The sequence below is a fragment of the Procambarus clarkii genome, chromosome 68 (genome assembly GCF_040958095.1).
Source record: "Procambarus clarkii isolate CNS0578487 chromosome 68, FALCON_Pclarkii_2.0, whole genome shotgun sequence".
NCBI lineage: Eukaryota > Metazoa > Arthropoda > Malacostraca > Decapoda > Cambaridae > Procambarus > Procambarus clarkii.
Window position 1 is genome coordinate 7,374,782 of NC_091217.1, and position 19,202 is coordinate 7,393,983.

Genomic DNA, 19,202 nt, shown 5'->3' on the forward strand with positions numbered 1-19,202 from the left:
CCTTTTTCCACTACACTTAAGTGTAGTGGAAAGTTACCTCTCTGCTTTACTTCTTAATTATTATGTTTACTCGTATCTGAACATGGTACCACCTGGTCATTTTGAATGCAATCAGGCAGGATCCACCAGGACATGGCTAAAACTCCAAGCACGCATCAACTTTCTCCACACTGTGACAGTGGTCTTTGCAAATGGCTTTGCCACATAATTTTGGAGAAGTCGGTGGATACTAGTGGCAACACCAGAAATGTCAATCATCACTGTGAACTTCTAAGTTGTGCAACCCCCTAAACGGAGAACACTACCTAACCAAGCCAAGCTAGAAAAGAATGGGCACGACAGAAGTTGGAAGCAGGCCCAGCTCAAGCCCAGGCGAATGTACCAATACATCCTCCCATGAAGGACCCGAAGGATCTGAACCCCAAAAGAGATTGGTAGCTTTGCACTGTCTTGGATAGAACCTAGCTGATTTTTCAAAATGCAATCAACGGGCTGCTCAGAAAGAAACGCTAAAAGTTGTTAAATATAATTTTTTTTTTTTATAATGGTACATTCGCTTCGTACCTTCGCTACGAAGAAAAATGACAGGCTGGATTACAAGAACCTTTCACACCAGAGATGCTATACCGATGATAATACTTGTCAAGACGCTAGTGGTCTCTAGGGTGAAGTACTGCTGCACAGTGACAGCTCCTTTCAAAGCTGGAGAAATTGTTGACCTGGAGAGCGTCCAAAGATCCTTTACTGCTAGAATCCACTCGGTAAAACATTTAAACTGCTTGGACCGACTAAAGAGCCTAAATCTGTATTCTTTTGAGTGCAGGCGGGAGAGACATAATAATTTACATGTGGCAAATATTATAGGGGCTGGCCCCAAACCGGCACACAGAAATAACATCACATGAGACCAGAAGATATGGCAGGATGTGCAGAATACCCCCATTGAAGAGCAGAGATGCAACAGGTACTCTGAGAGAGAACTCTATCAACATCGGAGGCCCGAGACTGTTCAACACACTTACACTACACATAAGGGGTATAATTGGCCGACCCCTGAGTGTTCAAGAGAAAACTGGATAAGCGCCTCCAAAGGATACCTGATCAACCAGGCTGTGATTCATATGTCAGGCTGCGAGGAGCCACGTCCAACAGCCTGGTTAACCAGTCCAGCAACGAGGAGGCCTGGTTGAACACCGAGCCACGGGGACGCTAAGCCCCGGAAACACTTCAAGGTAACTTCAAGGTAACCCCTTTTCCCATCATCTGGTATAGCATCATTTTGCTATGATTTTTGGCACACTCTTCATATTGTATCTATTCTGTTTAATTTTCTCCACTGTATTAATACAATTTCTGCATACTGTATCTCTCAATACATGTGGTGTTTTCAAGCTATCAAAACCAGTCATTCTCACATTTGCACTGCTTTCATTAATTCCACCAATGAAGCTTTCAAGTGCTCTCTACATTTGTCTTTAATTTTTTCAGTAGTAAATATTTTGTTGTGCTTATCTTTGTTGCCATTGTTTTTTTCACCAGTTTACTTGATATACTTAAATTTGTTCTGATTATTTGTTTCCTTAAATTTTGTGTGTAAATTTTTGTTTCAGTCCTGATTTGCTGTTTTTCATCCTTATCACTATTTGTATATCTTTTACTCTCTCCATCCTTCCTTTCTCTTGTCTTTTTACCCTTTAGTTTGCATCAACAAATCCACTTAATTTTCTTATTAACTACTGCTACTATTTTCTCAATCCACTAAATGCATTTTCTTCCTACATCTATTATGTTTCAGCCACATTATTGTGACCCATTCTCTGCATATCTTTGTGTATTGTATTTTTGGTTTGTTAACATTTATTATTTAATTTTTATATAAAAATGCTTTCCCTTGTCATACGCAGTAGTAGTATTATTGAATTCTGTAATTATCATCCACAGTGCCGTAGTAGATAAGGCATTTGCTGACCTGCACCGAATTGAGGGCGTACGTGGGGTATTCATTGCATCTCAACTCGCCGCCAATTTCAATGCAAGCCATAGTAAGCTGGGACCTGAACATGTGCTCTCCTATGTCACATTTGACCAAGGTGCTCAGTGGAAACCTCTTCAACCACCAAGGAAAGATCTTGAGGGTAATCCTTTCGACTGTGAAAGGGTTAGTAACATTTAATATAATTGTGTTCTGCATTCAAATGCTAAATAGTTCCAAACTTAATGAAGCTACCTAACTGTAGATTTTTAGAAAAATGTGTCGGTATTGCATTATTGCTAAGTTTTGTAAAATATCTTTTCTTACAGGCTACAGGTTGCTCTTTACAAGTAAGCCAAGAGCTAAGTCATCTTTATCCTGCAGCCCATACCATGCCTATACTTAGTAAAGCAAGTGCTCCAGGTCTCATTTTGGCCACAGGTACAATTGGAAAATCCCTTAAGGGTCACACTTCACTCTTCGTTTCCACTGATGCTGGGATAAACTGGTATCAGGTAAAATTTGTGTTTGTGCATCTCTGATTTATGTTATTTTAGATTATTAATATGATTATTATGAGCATCATTCGAAAGACTTCAATTTGCATTATTGTATCTTCTTGTATAGGTACTATATGGCAACTACATGTATACCTTTGGCGATCATGGAGGAATTATCGTAGCTGTACAACTTTATCGAGTAGATGGTGAGACGAATGAGATCCAGTATTCAACGAATGAGGGGGAGACATGGCTTACGTATACATTCTACTCAGAGGTTAGAATAGAATGTATTATATTTAACACAATATCAACTTATTGGAAATGGAAAAAATGCTGAACTCTTAAGGTATTGAATTTTAAAGCTTTACAAAAGAGTTTAATCAAATTTGACTGAGAATTGTACTGGTGAAGAGTAACTTAATTATATGTTTTATACTAAGGGCATTCAAAATGGTCAGAATTGATTGATCGTCTTTATCAATGAGAGAGCTGCAATGTCTTGTGTTGTACTTTACAGAAACTTCGCATATATGGCTTGATGACTGAACCAGGTGAAAACACCACAATATTTACTCTGTTTGGCTCAAAGCCAGACATGCATCAGTGGATCATTGTTAAGGTATGTACTGTAATTAAACATGCTTATTATATTAGCAGCTTGAGGTCAGGAACATGTTACATTACCCCAGATGGGCAGAAGGAATTTGTTGGGTTGCAAGTATTTGCTCATCCTCCTCCATACATACTAGCCTGTGTTGGTGATGTATATTCATGCTTGCTTCTCATCTGCAATATTATTTTCATTTGTGTTTTTAAGTTAAACACTTCTGATTTAAACAGCTTGTTTGGACAAATTGTTCCACTTAAGTGTCAGACTCTGGAGGAGGTACAATCGATGAGGCTTATTACGCTTTTGGGGCGGTACAGTTTGTAAGATGTATTACATTTTGAACATTTGATTATCATTAATTAGCAAAGTTAACATGTAAATTAACTATCTACACTAGGGAAGTTAGGTTCACAATAGTGTGTTCATTCTCCATGGTTCAGTTTGGTGAAGCAAGCTTACTAGCTTTCCCCCTTCCCCCCAGAAAATGTAGCATTTATGGTTATGATTAAAATTTCAGTGAAAAGCAAAAAATTTGAAACTTAATTGAAGCTAGAGAAGTGATAAATTTTGGGCCGGTACTTTATTTGAATAAATGGAGGACAGTTTGTTGAATTTGTTCATTTTCTTTTTATCTTAGGTAGATATGAAGTCAGTTTTTGAAAGCAAATGTACTGTGGATGATTACAAAACATGGTCTCCATCTGATGGTCGTAGTGGACGCATGTGTTTACTTGGACGCAAGCAGGTTTATGAACGTCGTGCCCCTCACAAGAATTGCTTCAACGGAATAAATTACGATAGACCAATCTTGGTTGAGAACTGTCCCTGTGATCGTGAAGATTTTGAGTGTGACTTTGGTTTTGCTGATAACATGACATCGCACGAGTGCATAAAAGATAAAGAGGACAGAGTTGACCCATATGCCGTCCCAAACACTTGCAAACCTGGACATTTCTACAATAGGACAAAAGGCTACCGACGAATTCCTGGAGATACTTGCGAAGGAGGACGGGAATATCAGTACGAACCTTCAATAACTGCTTGTCCTGTCACGTAAGTTTTAAAATTTCTCCAAATGTTAACCATTGTTTGTAGTTATTAGTTATGTATGTTGTTGCCTTTGCATAAAGTGAAAATATTTGCAGAGATTGTCACAATAATATGGGGGAAAACGAATAACCCAACCCTCTCATATGAAATCAAATGAAAGTTACGATGTTACAGTCCATCCTGGACCATTATCAAGTAACTTTCATTTCATGTGTGGATTGGTTTACAGTACATGAGAGCATTTAATGCTTATTGGAAGGATTATTTCGGTGCTAGCTGCACTGAGATAGCTCGACACCTGTAAGTCGTGTCAGCCCTACGAGTCCTTAACCCCTGCACGTCATCACCCTCTGTGCACAAGGAAAAATAATTCCCCCTGTATTTTTCTTTCTAATATAGTTAAAATGCTTTCCCAAATAACGGTTAAAAAAAAAACTGAATTTGGCAGTAGTAAAGTGAGGAAATTTCATGACGACGTCATGATTCAAGAGTGTTCAAGGAGCACTTACCCTGTGAAGGTCGCCAGAGGTCAGGTGTGGAGCTGGAAGTTACTGAGAAAATATTTTTATACATTGAACAAATCCACAAGGGCTGGGATGAGGGTTCGAACCTATGTCCGAGAGGATCCCAGACGTGCCTTAATCAACCGTGCTACAACATGGCTAAAAAAAATTGCAACTGGGAGTTCAACTGACCTCACATGGATCCTGTAACCAGGGTTTTACATAATTCCCCCATGCACCTGAGCTCTGTCAATAAGCTATTCTACCTCTTCGCCTTCACTTCATTACACACAGAAATTACACACACTATTGTGATTCTGTGTGTAATAAAGTAAGGGCGAAGAGGTAGAATAGCTTATTGACAGAGCTCGGGTGCACGGGGGAAATTGTGTGAAACCCTGGTTTGTGTCTCGGAGAGACTGCAGGATTCGTGTGAAGTCAGTTGAAGTCCTGGTTGCAATTCTTTTTAACCATGTCGTAGCACAGTCGATTAAGAAGCATCTAGGATCCTCTTGGACGTAGGTTCGAACCCTCATCACGGCCCTTGTGGATGTGTTCATTTGATGCATCACGCTATTGTGATTTCTGTGTGATTTTTATACATTTATTTCATTGTCTTTTTATTTCCAGTAATAATATTCAAGAGTGTCATTGGTGAAATTTATATAATAAAATGTGTGGAACATCAGAATACTTATATTTGTGTCACTAATATGCACACCGTATTATATTCTTTAGAACAATAAAACCAGCATTAAATGTACTGAAACCTCAATTTCTAAGTGTTTAGTCTAGTCTTGGGGTGATGCTGAGGATCAATATCCCCGCGGCCCAGTCTCTGACCAGGACTTCTGGTTGGTTGTCTGGTCAACCAGGTTGTTGGATGTAGCTGCTCACAGCCTGATATATGAATCATAGGCTGGTTGATCAGGTATCATTTGAAGGTGTTTATCATGTTCTCTCTTGAATGCTGGGAGAAGCTGGCCAGTCATGTACCTTTAGTGTAGAGGGAGTATGTGAAAAAGTCTTGGGCCTTTGATGTTGATAGATCTCTTTCAATACTAGTATACCTATCTTGAGGTTATCTTGAGATGATTTCGGGACTTGATGTCCCCCCTGTGGCCTGGTTCTCGACCAGGCCAGGTTCTGGCTCTGGTCCTTGGTAGGCTGAACTGAACTCAAAGGCTGATGCAATCTAGTCGTTGCGAGCTATCAGCATGATAGTTTCAGGGAGCCATCTCAGCCTGATAGTTTTAGGGAGCCATCTCAGCCTGATAGTTTCAGGGAGCCACCGGGGCTCACCTAGAAATTGTTGTTTCATTACATTCAACGCTGGGTTTTTTAATATAAAATTCACTTCAGAAAATTTTCCTAATAGACAGTATTACTAAAATATTATAATTAACAGGGTACCATATAGGATAACAATGTATCTTTCATATTTAAAAAAAATATATATATATTCCACTATCAGCTGTTGGTTTTTAAGATTTTTGTATAAACGAGTGGTTTATTTTGGCAGTCTTCCACTGCCAAATAGAATTTATACTCTTAAAAAGAATTCACATTTGATTTCATAGCTTAAATCTACAGTACAGTATGACTCCCTTATTCTCGATGGTTGAAATTTAAAAATGCATTTCTATGAATTTGGTCAATTCCTTTCATAGTTTTGTATGTTTCCATGTTGTATTTCTTACAAATTACAATTTTGTTCATTCCATAAGTTTGTGACGATTCGTTACTGTACCTGTTATCTTGTCACTACATACGCTTCTTAAGTTGTCCTCTTCTATTGGTTTATTTTTTATTTCCACACACTACTGATTTCAGTTTTGTGTATGCAGTTTTGTCAGTTACACACTCCAGATACAGTATTTCAAATGATGTATCATTTCTAAGAATTTTCCTTGATTTGCTTTCTCAAAAACAATTCCCCTTCATTCTCCACTGCCATTGCTTTACATAAATTTTCAACTAACCTACATATGCTATCACTAATTGTTTAACCCCTGCACTGTGCATCTGTTTTTGGCAAAAACTTCATAATGCAATTGTTAAGGACATATTTTTTTTGTTTTTATAAATGGTCAGGTAAAGGTAATGTCAAAATGTTTCCAAACTTAACTATTTTCATTTCAAAACACAGTGATGAAAACATTAAAAGCATTAAGATATAGACTAAGTAAAAAAAAAATGCATAACTCTCAAAATGACATTTGTTGTTTGGTGCAGTGCAGTGGTTAAAAATCCTTAGTGGTAATACCTGTGTTTTGATTCCATAGTGAAGTACAAGAGTTCCTGCTTGTGTCAGCACGTCAAGAGATCCTACGATATGATCTTCTCAACCCAGAGGGTGGACTCGAGCCTCTGCCCATACCGAACTTGAAGATGGTTATTGCTCTTGACTTTGACATGGCTGCTAATTGCATTTACTGGTCAGATGTCGAAGAGAAGAAAATAAACGTAAGTATGGCACCACATGCGTGGAAAATGGAATTATTTTTCTGAAGCAGTTAATAACCTTTCAACTGACCTTAGTAAAATGGGAAATCTGAATAGTTGTAAGATTTGTAAGTAAATAAGATTTGTAGTGTCAGTGATGATTAGGTCATTGAGATGTGGAGTATGAAAGTTAATACCTGAAGATTCCAGAATGTACCAAATGGTTTTGTTATGTTGAATGAAACCGAAATATACACCTGGAAGTTAATTTTGCAATGGCTCGTGTATGGCTAACATGTATTGAATAATGTAATGTAGGAAAAAATCCAAAGAGTGCATTTGAGAGGAATTGGAGTGTATTGTAAATAATTTAGAAATTAGTTTGACATTTATTATAGTACAGTATTAAAGTTTATGGTTGGAAATAAATGGAAAACTGGCAATACTTGGAGTTAAGTTAAAAACACTATACTGAACCCTGTATGGATAATTCATCGTTAGTGCACCTTTTTTTTTTTCCTTCCAACAGCGTCTTTGTTTCGACGGAGAGCATGATGTGGAAACCCTGGTAGATAGGAATACTCAAAGTGTTGAAGGACTTGCTTTTGATTGGATTTCTAAGAATCTCTACTTTGTTGATGGGGAATTAAAGACAGTCGAGGTAATTCGTACAGATATTTCACACTCTGGACGTATGCGACGAATGCTTCTCAATAGCAGCAACTTGGATAATCCTCGGGGCATTGCTGTTCATCCTGTTAGAGGGTAAGCCTTTGATATATTTTTGTTCGTAATGCACAGTAAGCACTTGTTATCAAATTTTGAAGTATGTGGATGGATTTTTGAACTTAGTAAGTTGAGAATTGATTATTATAGATTAGCACTGTTAATCTTGGGTCAACCGTATCTTGGCAGTAAGTCACTTACGTAAATAAGCATTGTGTCCTTTAGTATATAAGAGTGAACATGTGGAATGTTCACTGTTTCTAAAAGAAATTGAGAATAGAGTTTCACCAGATGTAGTAAGGTGGGCTCTAGAAGATTATCCTCTCTGCCCAAAATCATAGGCAAGAACAGATTGATAAGCACATGAGCTATCTCATCCATGTAGTGCGACTTAGCACAGTAAGGTAATAATACTCTAAATCAAGCTGAAGAATATAAGTGGACAAAACCTGTCATGCATCCCTTATACATTGTGGATGGCACCACAATTTTTACTAAAAAATATTTTTCTTTTAATCAAATTGTAAACATATGAAGCAGTTTACCAAGAAATATAATCCAGTATAATATTGTGTATACATTTTATAATGGGATTGATAGAGCTTCTACAATCCATGCCTTATACGTATTCTTGTATTGGCCAGCTTTCACTAAATTGTCTAGTTTGAAACTAATGGTCTGTTGCTGTTTAAATTCCTTCATAATTTTTGTAAGAATCTTAGCTAACGACACTGCAATGTAATACAATGCTTGTTACTCAACTTTGGACCTGTTATTTTATCACCACAACAAATTTAGCATCACAGTGGCTAACCTTGAGTAGTCCTGCACCACCACTGTTCATACAAACTTTATTAGTAATTAGTGTGTCCTTGTGGAGGCTGTGATTTACAGATTTCAAATAAGGAGGTATCTGTGTAGCTGCAAGACTGATGATACCTGGTTGATACCTGGTTGATGGGGTTCTGGGAGTTCTACTCCCCAAGCCCGGCCCGAGGCCAGGCTCGACTTGTGAGAGTTTGGTCCACCAGGCTGTTGCTTGGAGTGGCCCGCAGGCCCACATGCCTGGTTGGTTTATACGTATCATGGAAAACCATCATGGAAAACCATCATGGTTTTCATAGTTACCTGACATTACCCTGCATATTGGCTTTCAGATACCTCTATATAACAGACTGGTCAGAGTCTTCACCCAAAGTGGCCAGAGCTTTCTTGGATGGAACCAATTTTACGGTGAGTAAAGCTAGTGTTCTTTTCTAAAAAAAATACTAGAAGTCGAATATAGAAATACATTCTAAGTGATAATATTCTGAAAAAGCTCATCGTTATTACTTAACCCATTAATTATACAGTATACAGGAACTGAATGTATTTTTTTCATTAGATAAATTTGTCGGTTATATCTAAGTTTTGCAGTTAAATTTAGTTTTCTGAGTTGTTATGATGTCCTATATTGCTAAGGAGGTGTGTAATTGACTGGCGCCACGTTGAGAACCCATCTGCTAGTGGGATAAATTCATTATCTAGATTGCATTATATTCTTACATATATTATAATCCCCCAGGTTTTGTTTGGTGTCAGTACCGTTGGTTGGCCAAATGGCATTGCTATCGACTTCCAGACGGATCGGATTTTCTTTGCAGACGCACGCCGAGACTATATTGCATCAGCAGACCTCGATGGACGAAATATGAAGACTATTATATCACATAGTGTAAGCGCTTATCACATTTATTTCCTAATGAAGCTGAAAAATTTATTTTCTCTTGTGTGTAGGTAAATTTCCCAGCTACTGGCATGGAATAACAGTATTTATTTACACATAATTGACCCAAAAAAGTGATTGAGCACATTACTGTACTGTACTATGTACAGCTACAGTATATTTCTTGTAACTTTGTTCCAGGCAGAACTCAAAGGAAGTGTCTTGCGAACCTATTCCTTGGCTGCCCCAAAATAGTCTGGTAATGTTGCCCAGAAATAGATTCAAACACCAGCAGCAAACACCAAATTGTAATTTGATGATAATCACCTTGCTGGCAGTATGAGATAACCTCATCTGTAGTTAGCATTTAAAAAGATAGCAGAATTGTTATCATTGGTCTAGGTTAACTCCAATACATCTAATTTTTATGACCACTTTTACATTTTTATAAAAACCCGGTGATAACTAAATTCAATATATGATGGTTGACCAGACCACACACTAAAAGGTGAAGGGACGACGACGTTTCGGTTCGTCTTGGACCATTCTCAAAGTCGATCGACTTGAGAATGGAGGAATGGTTACCCAGGTGATTAATATATGATGATAAAGATTAAATATAATAATAGAGTACTATGGAGGGCATCCAGAATTTCCCAAATTTTGTTGATTACGACTTCAGTCGCCAACAGCATACATCGTCACTATCCACAGTGTTGACCTCTGTACTTTAATACACACTCTTCAGTAGAAATTCTCTTTTTATCAAAGTTGATTAATATTACTTGTGTAATCATTATAATTTTTGTTTACTACAGGAGAAGGTGATGCAGCCATTTGCTTTGGGTATATACAAGTCGACTGTCTTCTGGGATGATTGGACGGTGTACCAGGTACTTCAGGCTGACAAAGAACACGGATGGGGTATAGCTCCAATTGCAAACATTACACGCAAAGGACTTGTTGACCTGAAGGTGTTTGGTTTCTTGTCTCAACAGGGCACCAATAGCTGTGGGTAAGTTTATAAGTTTATATAAGTAAGTTTATACGTACCCCATTTAGTTAGCGGTTGATAAAGTTTGAATTTTTACTTTGAATCAGTTTTCATTAGAATTTACATTTTTCTTTGAAAAATCTTACTTTTTAGGGCATTAGCTTATGAGCACAGGCAGTCTCCCTACGAACGGTTTACATTCTAAAAATATGTCTGTAAAGCTCAGCATGCAGAACAAGATTTCCCATAAGTGCAATGCTGTAAATGGGATGTGTTCCAAGACCACCAAAAATCATCACAAAACTAATAATTTTACAACATCATATAAAAACAAAAACAGAATATTGTTTACCTTTGAATAATGAAGTTGTCCTGCTTTTCAAAGTTGCCTGGTTTTTGAAGAGTGAAGAAAGCTAGTTGCTGGATGTGGTGGTGGAATGTGATGATGCCCGGGTGATGGGTCGGCAGAGTGGGATTGGCTGGTTATTTTGAGTCACTTGGTGCGTTTGATGTTTGCCTCCCATCCTTCATCTCCCAGACCTGTGGGTCATCATCAGTGTCACTAGCTACAGTAGAACTCAAAGATTTTGGGTTAGACTTTTTCTTGAAGATCATCGAGATTATTGAAAGTGGCTTCTTCAGAGACTATTGCTAGGGTAGTCTTTTTTGGGAAATGTGTTCTCAAGGAACTTTGCACAACTATCTTCTTTTCAATGTAAATGTGCTTACACGATACATGGCTAATTTAATATTATTTTTGAGATGTTTGATTGTCTCTCATCAGTGTCTTCATGCTTTTCAAACATTGCCCAGCTATTTATCAGCTAAACAAAAGCTGTACACATGCTTTTGTTTAGCTTATTTCAAGTGATGCTCTTGATTAACATAACAAAAGCTCCTTGTGCACTAGAAGTAAGTTTATGTAATAAACCTATTAGTCATAACGGTGGCCTTCATCAGTCCTTCTATAAGCCCCGCTTCCTCATTCTTTACTGCTCATATAATTGGGTACAGGCTCCAGGTATGAATGCCCTACAGTCTTGAACACTGAATTACAAATTCGGTGTGAGCCCCTGGTATCTTTAGCTTTCGAGCGTGACCACATGTTGGAGCAAAGCTAAGACCCAGTGGCAGGAGATACCTGTATGATCATTGGAAGATTAGTGGCTTGCGACACACTTATTCTGAGATAGTGTACCTTGGCGACTGCTCTTGCATACTTTAACTAATGCTATTGATAGCCTGCATTGTGACCACCATTGGGATTGGTGCTATTGCATGCAGTTTAGATGTTGCAGGTAGTTAAAGCACCCACACAACCTTGTAGATAACAGTAAGGTTGGTAATATCTCTCCAGTGTAAAAAAAAAAAATAGTTTTCTGACAGGTTCAGCTAGAACAGGTAAAGACTTGGAGACATGTTGTCGGAGACATGTTGTCTTACATGGTTCTTTACCTTGACCAGAAGTATGATAAAGTATGGAAGGCACCCCATTCATATCTTGTACTCTCTATGTATACAGCATCTTCATATCTCTATCTTCCATGTGCTTTTTTTTTTACCTTATTATAGCTTGAAATTATCTCTTAAGTTCACTATTATATTTTAAAATATTGATTTGCTTTGGACTTTTAAGTTTTATTTTCCGTCAGGAACCAGACAACCAGCTGCACGCACCTCTGCATGGGTCGTCCCAATAACCAGTTTGCGTGCCTCTGCCCAGACGGTATGAAGGTGTGTATTAGTAAAATAATTTTTCCCAAGAACATTAAATATAATGTTACGTGCTCTAGACCATAAGAATAAGGAAAACTATTGGCCTATAGGAGACAGCTCCTATTTATAATCACCCAAACTCATTCATAATGAACTCTATGTAATCCTCTGTGCATCATAATACTGTACAGGTATTATTGTGTTTTTGAGGCTTTCAGGAGACCCCTTACTTAATGTATACTTTAAAATTATCCAGTTGTGCCACATAATAAACATTTGCTATATTTAATAACAACAAATCAATTGCCACTTTTCATTATGTGGTTGCATTATTAGCTGTGGAATGCACAGCACCCTACTTCGCTTACACAAGTCCACCATCGTTACCTGCTCCCATTTCAAGGTCATTTCCCTCCCCGTTATTATTGTTTTCTGACTTGCTGCATGCATTTTCAAATGCTCTGTTTTGTAACAATAGGTGTTTCTTGTTGGTCAACTGTCATTACACAATACAGTATTTACATTCTTTTTAATACAGGTGGGTACAGGAGCAGATGATTTATGAATCTTGTTAGCAGACTGACATCTTTCCCTTCCTGTAGCTCCATCCATCCAGTATGGGTACTCACTTAGTTGTGCTTGCGGGGGTTGAGCTCTGGTTCTTTGGTCCTGCCTCTCAACTGTCAATCAACTGGTGTACAGATTCCTGAGCCTACTGGGCTCTTATCATATCTACATTTGAAACTGTGTATGGAGTCAACCTCCACCACATCACTGCCTAATGCATTCCATCTGTTAACTACTCTGACACTGAAAAAGTTTTTTCTAACGTCCCTGTGGCTCATTTGGGTACTCGGTTTCCACTTGTGTCCCCTTGTTCACGTACCATCCGTGTTAAGCAGTTTATTATTATCTACCATGTCAATTCCTCTTGAAAATTTTGTAGGTAGTGATCCTGTCTTCCCTTACTTTTCTGTCTTCCAGTGTCGTGAGGTGGATTTCACACAGCCTTTCCTCGTAACTCATGCCTCTTAGTTCTGGGACTAGCCTAGTGGTATACCTCTGAACTTTTTCCAGCTTTGTCTTGTGCTTGACAAGGTACGGGCTCCATACTGGGGCCGCATACTCCAGGATTGGTCTTTCATATGTGGTATACAAGGTTCTGAATGATTCCTTGCATAGGTTCCTGAAGGCAGTTCTGATGTTAGCCAGCCTTGCATATGCCGCAGATGTTCTTTTTATGTGGGCTTCAGGAGATAAGTTTAGTGTGATATCAACTCCTAGATCTTTATCTCTGTCCATCTGGTTTGTGGGTGACAGCGTGTGTGTGTGTGTGTGTGTGTGTGTGTGTGTGTGTGTGTGTGTGGATATTGGTATGTGGGTATTGGAGTCGGTATGTGGGTGACGGCACGTAAGTCTCTCACATCTTCCATGACCAGCACAAACACAATTGGAACAGGATCATTGGCTCCATAGGTGAGAGAAAAGTTGGATGTCTTGGTATGAAGAGCTGCAGATGGCTGTACTCGATGTAGTATTTGCATTTTGTTTATTCAGTTAAATATTTACAGGAAAGTAAAGTAGTTTTGTAACCATTTTTCAACTTATGATGATAGATAAGCGTTCGTACAGGTGAGTGAAGGGGAGAGAATCAAGCAGACTGTTAACATGGATGTCTAGCCTGTTTATCCAGTCTTGCAGTCTGTCTAGCCTGGCTGGGCATGTCCAGCCTGATAGCCCGGCTGGGCATGCCTAGCCTGATAGCCCGACCAGGTGTGTCTTGCCTGATAGCCCGGCAGGGGCATGTCTGGCCTGATAGCCTTGCAGGGGCATGTCTGGCCTGATAGCCTGTGGGGGTGGGGGGACGAGTCTGGCCTGATAGCCCAGCGGGGGCGTGTCTGGCCTGATAGCCCGGCGGGGATGAGTCTGGCCTGGTAGCCTGCCGGGGGCGTGTCTGGCCTGACTTCATGTAGCAAGGAAAGTGTGGAAGGAAAGTAGTGGTTGCTTGTAGCCGACCCACGCTTAAATCCCATCTTGCCACTCCTTTACTCAAATATAAATTCATACACATATTTCGTGTTGTTCATTTATTATAAATCAAATGTTTAAATAATTTCTCAACTAGAAAATTTTGGGTCTGGAACATTTCTCAATTTTATCATGGAAGTCAGTTGGAAAGTGGTTTTTGTTTGTCAAATATTTGATTGTCATTCACTTTTTAGGGAAGTGCTGTAGTCTTGTTTGTTAAGTAAGGTTCAACTGTTTTATCAAGACACTGTGTAATAAAGTATTTCCTACATATACATCTGTATACTTATTAATTTATGAATTAATTGCCTTAATTTTGTATGTAATGCTGTTGTTTTTACTAAAAGCCAAATGTTCATTTTTAATTCTAGCGGCAGGCATCAAACATTCAATACAGTGAGGAGTGCCAATGCCCAGATGGATCACCTATTCAAGAAAATGGAACATGCAGACCTATTAATAATAGCACTTGTCCTGAAAATTTCTTCATGTGTAAAAATCGAAAATGCATCCCCAAGCAGTGGCTCTGTGATAAAGATGACGACTGTGGAGATTTTTCCGATGAGGTGAACTGCTTTTTATGGTTTTGTTGTTCTATGGTTAATTATAATATATCTTAAATGTGTAAATTAAAAAAAATCAGTAATCTATTTTTGCCTACAAAGTTATATAGAGACAGTTTCCAGGCCAAAAAAAAATTGGTAATTTAATAGAGTTGGGCATGACACTGGCAGGTTCTGCACACTCATTACAGCAAGGTTGCAAATGTAGTTTCAGGACACACAGCACCCCATTTATAGCACATGCTCTCTTACTGTTCTTGCTCCATGTTCTGGTTCAACATTGCCTGTATGTTATGCCTATTTCAGGGGTCACCTGAATGTGAAGAAAAGTCGTGTGACCCACTCTCTTGGAAGTGCCTCAATGGTCACTGCATTGCTCCAAGCTGGCGCTGTGATCATGACGACGACTGCGGTGATAACTCGGATGAACAGGAATGTCAATATGATGATTGCCCAAAAAGTACATTCACGTAAGTCATTTTTAATTTTTTTTTTATTTTTTGTCATGAGTCAAGTTCTTTGATTGCTCACAGAGCCAAGTACCTATATGGTTTCCCAAGAGAACTAAACATGCCAGGCTCTGTTGATCTGTTGAGTCACCATGAAAGAACTCTGCTATTAGTTGTCATGTATTTGAAGAATGGAGACAATGGGGATTATCTGTACACCACCAAGCCGATAGGTGGTTTTTGGTATGTCGGCTAAGAAAGCATCAAAAAGAAATGGACTTAAAATGGTGCTTGCTGTACACCTTTTCTGATTAGGATGTTATTCAAGAAGCTGGCTTATATGTAAACTGTATAGAAAATAGTAATTTTATTATCTTTTATGAACTAGGTGCGCAAACCGTCGTTGCATTCATCTCAACTGGCAGTGTGACATGGAAGATGATTGCCGAGATGGTAGTGATGAGGTCAACTGTACTTCTACCAACATAACTCAGTGCAAAGGTAATATTAGATACTTTTTTTTTAAGGCAGATTTTATTTTTGCCACAATCTTTATAGGTAAACCTGTTTGGATATCTTGTGGATTTTACAAGATTATTTCCTTAAGACATTTTCCTTGGTGTCTACAGTATCGTAGAGAAATTCTTTTAATTTGGCATGTAACTTTCATCATTTACATATGATTACCTTGAGGTTACCTTGAGGTGCTTCCGGGGCTTAGTGTCTCCGCGGCCCGGTCGTCGACCAGGCCTCCTGGTTGCTGGACTGATCAACCAGGCTGTTAGACGCGGCTGCTCGCAGCCTGACGTATGAGTCACAGCCTGGTTGATCAGGTATCCTTTGGAGGTGCTTATGATGGTACAGGTTATGTCCCTGTTCATACTGAATTTGTATATTTAGCCCCTCAGTGGCATATTTTACACAAGCTTTAACACAGTACTGTATTGTCAAGGAACAAAAGGGATGGGGAAGGGGGGGGGTGCATTAAAACTTGAGTGATCATAATTAATAAGTATAGCAGACAGTGGAGGCTCATATTAGTCTGTTGGCAGTTTTGCACATGAAGCTTTTATTGTATTAAGTTAAATATATATTGTGTTTGACAGAATCATAACCACACCCCTAATCACATCGTACCGCATCGATATTTAATTATCCTTTCATCTCACGCACGCACGCGCGCACACACACACACACACACACACACACACACACACACACACACACACACACACACACACACACACATAATACACATACACACATATATATATATATATATATATATATATATATATATTATATTTATTTATTTATTTATTTATTTTACAAGTATATATGTCATTTATATTTAAACCTGTATACCTGTATTTGGATTTTATTTTGATTTCAAACTGTGTAATTGTTTTTATTTGAGGACTTTCAAATTTGAGAACTGATTTGTATGTAAAAAAAATTCTGAATTATAGTATTTAAATTTTATCACTTGGTATTTGACTCATATTTATTGCCTCATATGTAAGGTGATATCATGATCATGTCACCCCAGAGGAGAAGTGTACTGCTACATGCTCAATATTTTATTTCAGTACATTTTCTAACATAATCACTAACAAAAAAGTTGTTTGTTTTTTGGAAAGGTACAGAGTTTAAGTGCGCATTTGATGGACGATGCCTGCCTAGCTCCTGGCGTTGTGATGGTGATTCCGACTGTCCTGATAACTCTGATGAACAAAATTGCGAGAGCCATACATGTGAAGTTTGGCAATTCCAGTGCCACAACAAGCAGTGTATTTTTAGGTAGCTATTGTGTGCTGATTTTTTCTCTTCTACTGTTTCAAGTCATGTATCTCTCCTGTATCCAAGATACCCCCATTGAAAATATAATCTACTCATTGTGTATAGCATTTTTATGCCTAGTATTGAGACGCTGCCAAATTTTGCTATATGCATTGTCTGTATCTGTAAGAGTGAATGTCTGTTTGTTCAAGGTTGGATGTGTTCCCTAACCCAGCTTTGCAGAAGGGAATGGTCTGGGGTATGGGATGGACATAGGCTTGTTGAGGTCTTCCTAAGTTAAATATTTCTTAAAATATTAGCATTTATAGACACACCCCCATGCACTTTTCATGGCATTAGGTGTGAAATAGTTTGTTTCCCATAATTTTTCAGTGCTTTGTAATAAATTTTGAGAAAATGGAAAGGGGGGGGAGGAAGAGACCCGGGTGCAGCTGGGTACATTTCAATATTTCATTTGGGGTTTCGGTTTAAACATTTATAAGCCAAACTAATCTTGTAGATTGCTTTTAATTTTAAAATATGAGTTTTTAATTATAGCCAGATGAGCTGATCATGATGCTTTGTTTGGTCCCTATATTAAAATGTTAGTTATACCCTTGGCTTCTTGGCATTGTTAACATAGTGTTTGTTGTTATTTTAAATATGTATTAAGCATAATGATTTTTCTTAAGAAATGGCTCTCAATGTGTGTGTCCATTTTTTTTAATGTGTTATCAGTTACACCTGGCCTGCTTGGTACCTCCTTATGTTTTCAGCTTTCATGTTGCCTCACTAATTATATACATATCTTTAGCATCTCTGTTGTTGCCTTTCAATTTTTTTTTTTTTTCCCCCTTTCTTTACCTGTCCTTCCAACTAGCATGGAAAGCCCTTGTACGCTAATTGATTTTTTCGTTTCCATCTCCAGTGTGGTACAATACACGGCACTGCTTGTTTAGTCCTTAGAGTTTTCACATGATTGATCTGATTTCTCTCCCATTCTCAGTATGCCTGACCTTTGCTGCAAAAATGGAGTGTGTTCCTCTAATAACCTCGTCCTCACCCTATGCCTTTTCTTTAACACCTGGGCAGCGTTGCTGCTAATAATCGACAACACCGCTGTGCACAAGAAGAAAAAAAATTCAAATTATGTTTTGTTTTGTTTTCACAATCGACTTGATAATGGTCCAGGACGGACTGAAACATCATTGTCTCTTTCACTCTCTAGTGTGTGGTTTGGTCAACATTTTTCAGCCACGTTATTGTGACTCCTTATCTGCTTGTGTTTTGTTTCTTTTAAGATTGTTAAAATATGTTCCCTCATCACGGAAAAAATGAAAATAAAAATCGTAGGTAACACATTTTTGCTGCAGTAGGGCAAGGAAGTCTGGCAAGATTCAAGCGCTGATAGAGTACTTGTCCTGGGCCTGTCTCCTCCACTTGAGCCGTTAGGCGGGAGTTGCCACAAAGATATTACCTAATTATTTCAATGTGTATGATTGATTTTTTCTCTGGATTTTTTATTTTTTTTTTTTTGCAGTAACATTATTCAATAGTGTGCAGTTTGATATATTTATATAATGTGTGAACCATCGAAGCAGCTTAAGCAGGTATACTTAAAAGTATGTTGTGCATATTAGTGATTCAATTGCCATGTTCATAAAACAATACAAAAATTTTTTTATTACACTATATACATGCATTATATATAAATATCTACATTTGTGTTCACCACCGTAATGAACCATTAAGCTGGTATGGCGAGTCCAGGCAATAACAGTGGCTGCTGCCACACCAGCCAGTTGATGCCACCTCCTTCCCTCCCTCTCTCGCCAAGATTCCTCCTCCCACCATACTGTGCACATCGCTAATTCTCACCACAATTCTGCTATTATCAGAATCCTGGTCACTAAATACTGTAAATTAATAATTCTGTAAATGAATAATTTTCACAGGTTTATTTTGTAAAGGAACATGAGAAGTCATTTCAATATTCTTAGATGGACCAAACAGTGGCAGTGTGCTGTGGCTAGCGCTGTGAACATCTTGAACAGTATTTTGTTCACTGATATCTGAACAGTGTACACAGTCACACTTGTCTGTAATATTATCATCTCTAAATAATAGCAGTTACGTATATACTATATATATTTTGACAT

The 19,202-nt window shown here is 38.2% G+C and overlaps 1 protein-coding gene across 2 annotated transcripts in view; it reads left to right on the plus strand.

The window, feature by feature from the left end:
* The window catches only part of LOC123774767 (sortilin-related receptor), a 58,818-nt gene that overhangs the window by 16,280 nt on the left and 23,336 nt on the right, over positions 1-19,202 (plus strand). The window contains exons 8-22 of one of the 2 annotated variants that reach the window (XM_045769352.2): positions 1,942-2,158; positions 2,302-2,487; positions 2,600-2,749; positions 2,993-3,094; positions 3,723-4,138; positions 6,924-7,104; positions 7,613-7,848; positions 8,967-9,042; positions 9,374-9,523; positions 10,333-10,529; positions 12,161-12,242; positions 14,624-14,818; positions 15,122-15,285; positions 15,653-15,765; positions 16,905-17,064. In XM_045769352.2, the coding sequence (XP_045625308.2) occupies positions 1,942-2,158; positions 2,302-2,487; positions 2,600-2,749; positions 2,993-3,094; positions 3,723-4,138; positions 6,924-7,104; positions 7,613-7,848; positions 8,967-9,042; positions 9,374-9,523; positions 10,333-10,529; positions 12,161-12,242; positions 14,624-14,818; positions 15,122-15,285; positions 15,653-15,765; positions 16,905-17,064 (2,625 nt within the window). The remainder of the gene's footprint in view (positions 1-1,941; positions 2,159-2,301; positions 2,488-2,599; positions 2,750-2,992; positions 3,095-3,722; positions 4,139-6,923; positions 7,105-7,612; positions 7,849-8,966; positions 9,043-9,373; positions 9,524-10,332; positions 10,530-12,160; positions 12,243-14,623; positions 14,819-15,121; positions 15,286-15,652; positions 15,766-16,904; positions 17,065-19,202) is intronic. The other variant, XM_045769353.2, reaches the window with a different exon arrangement.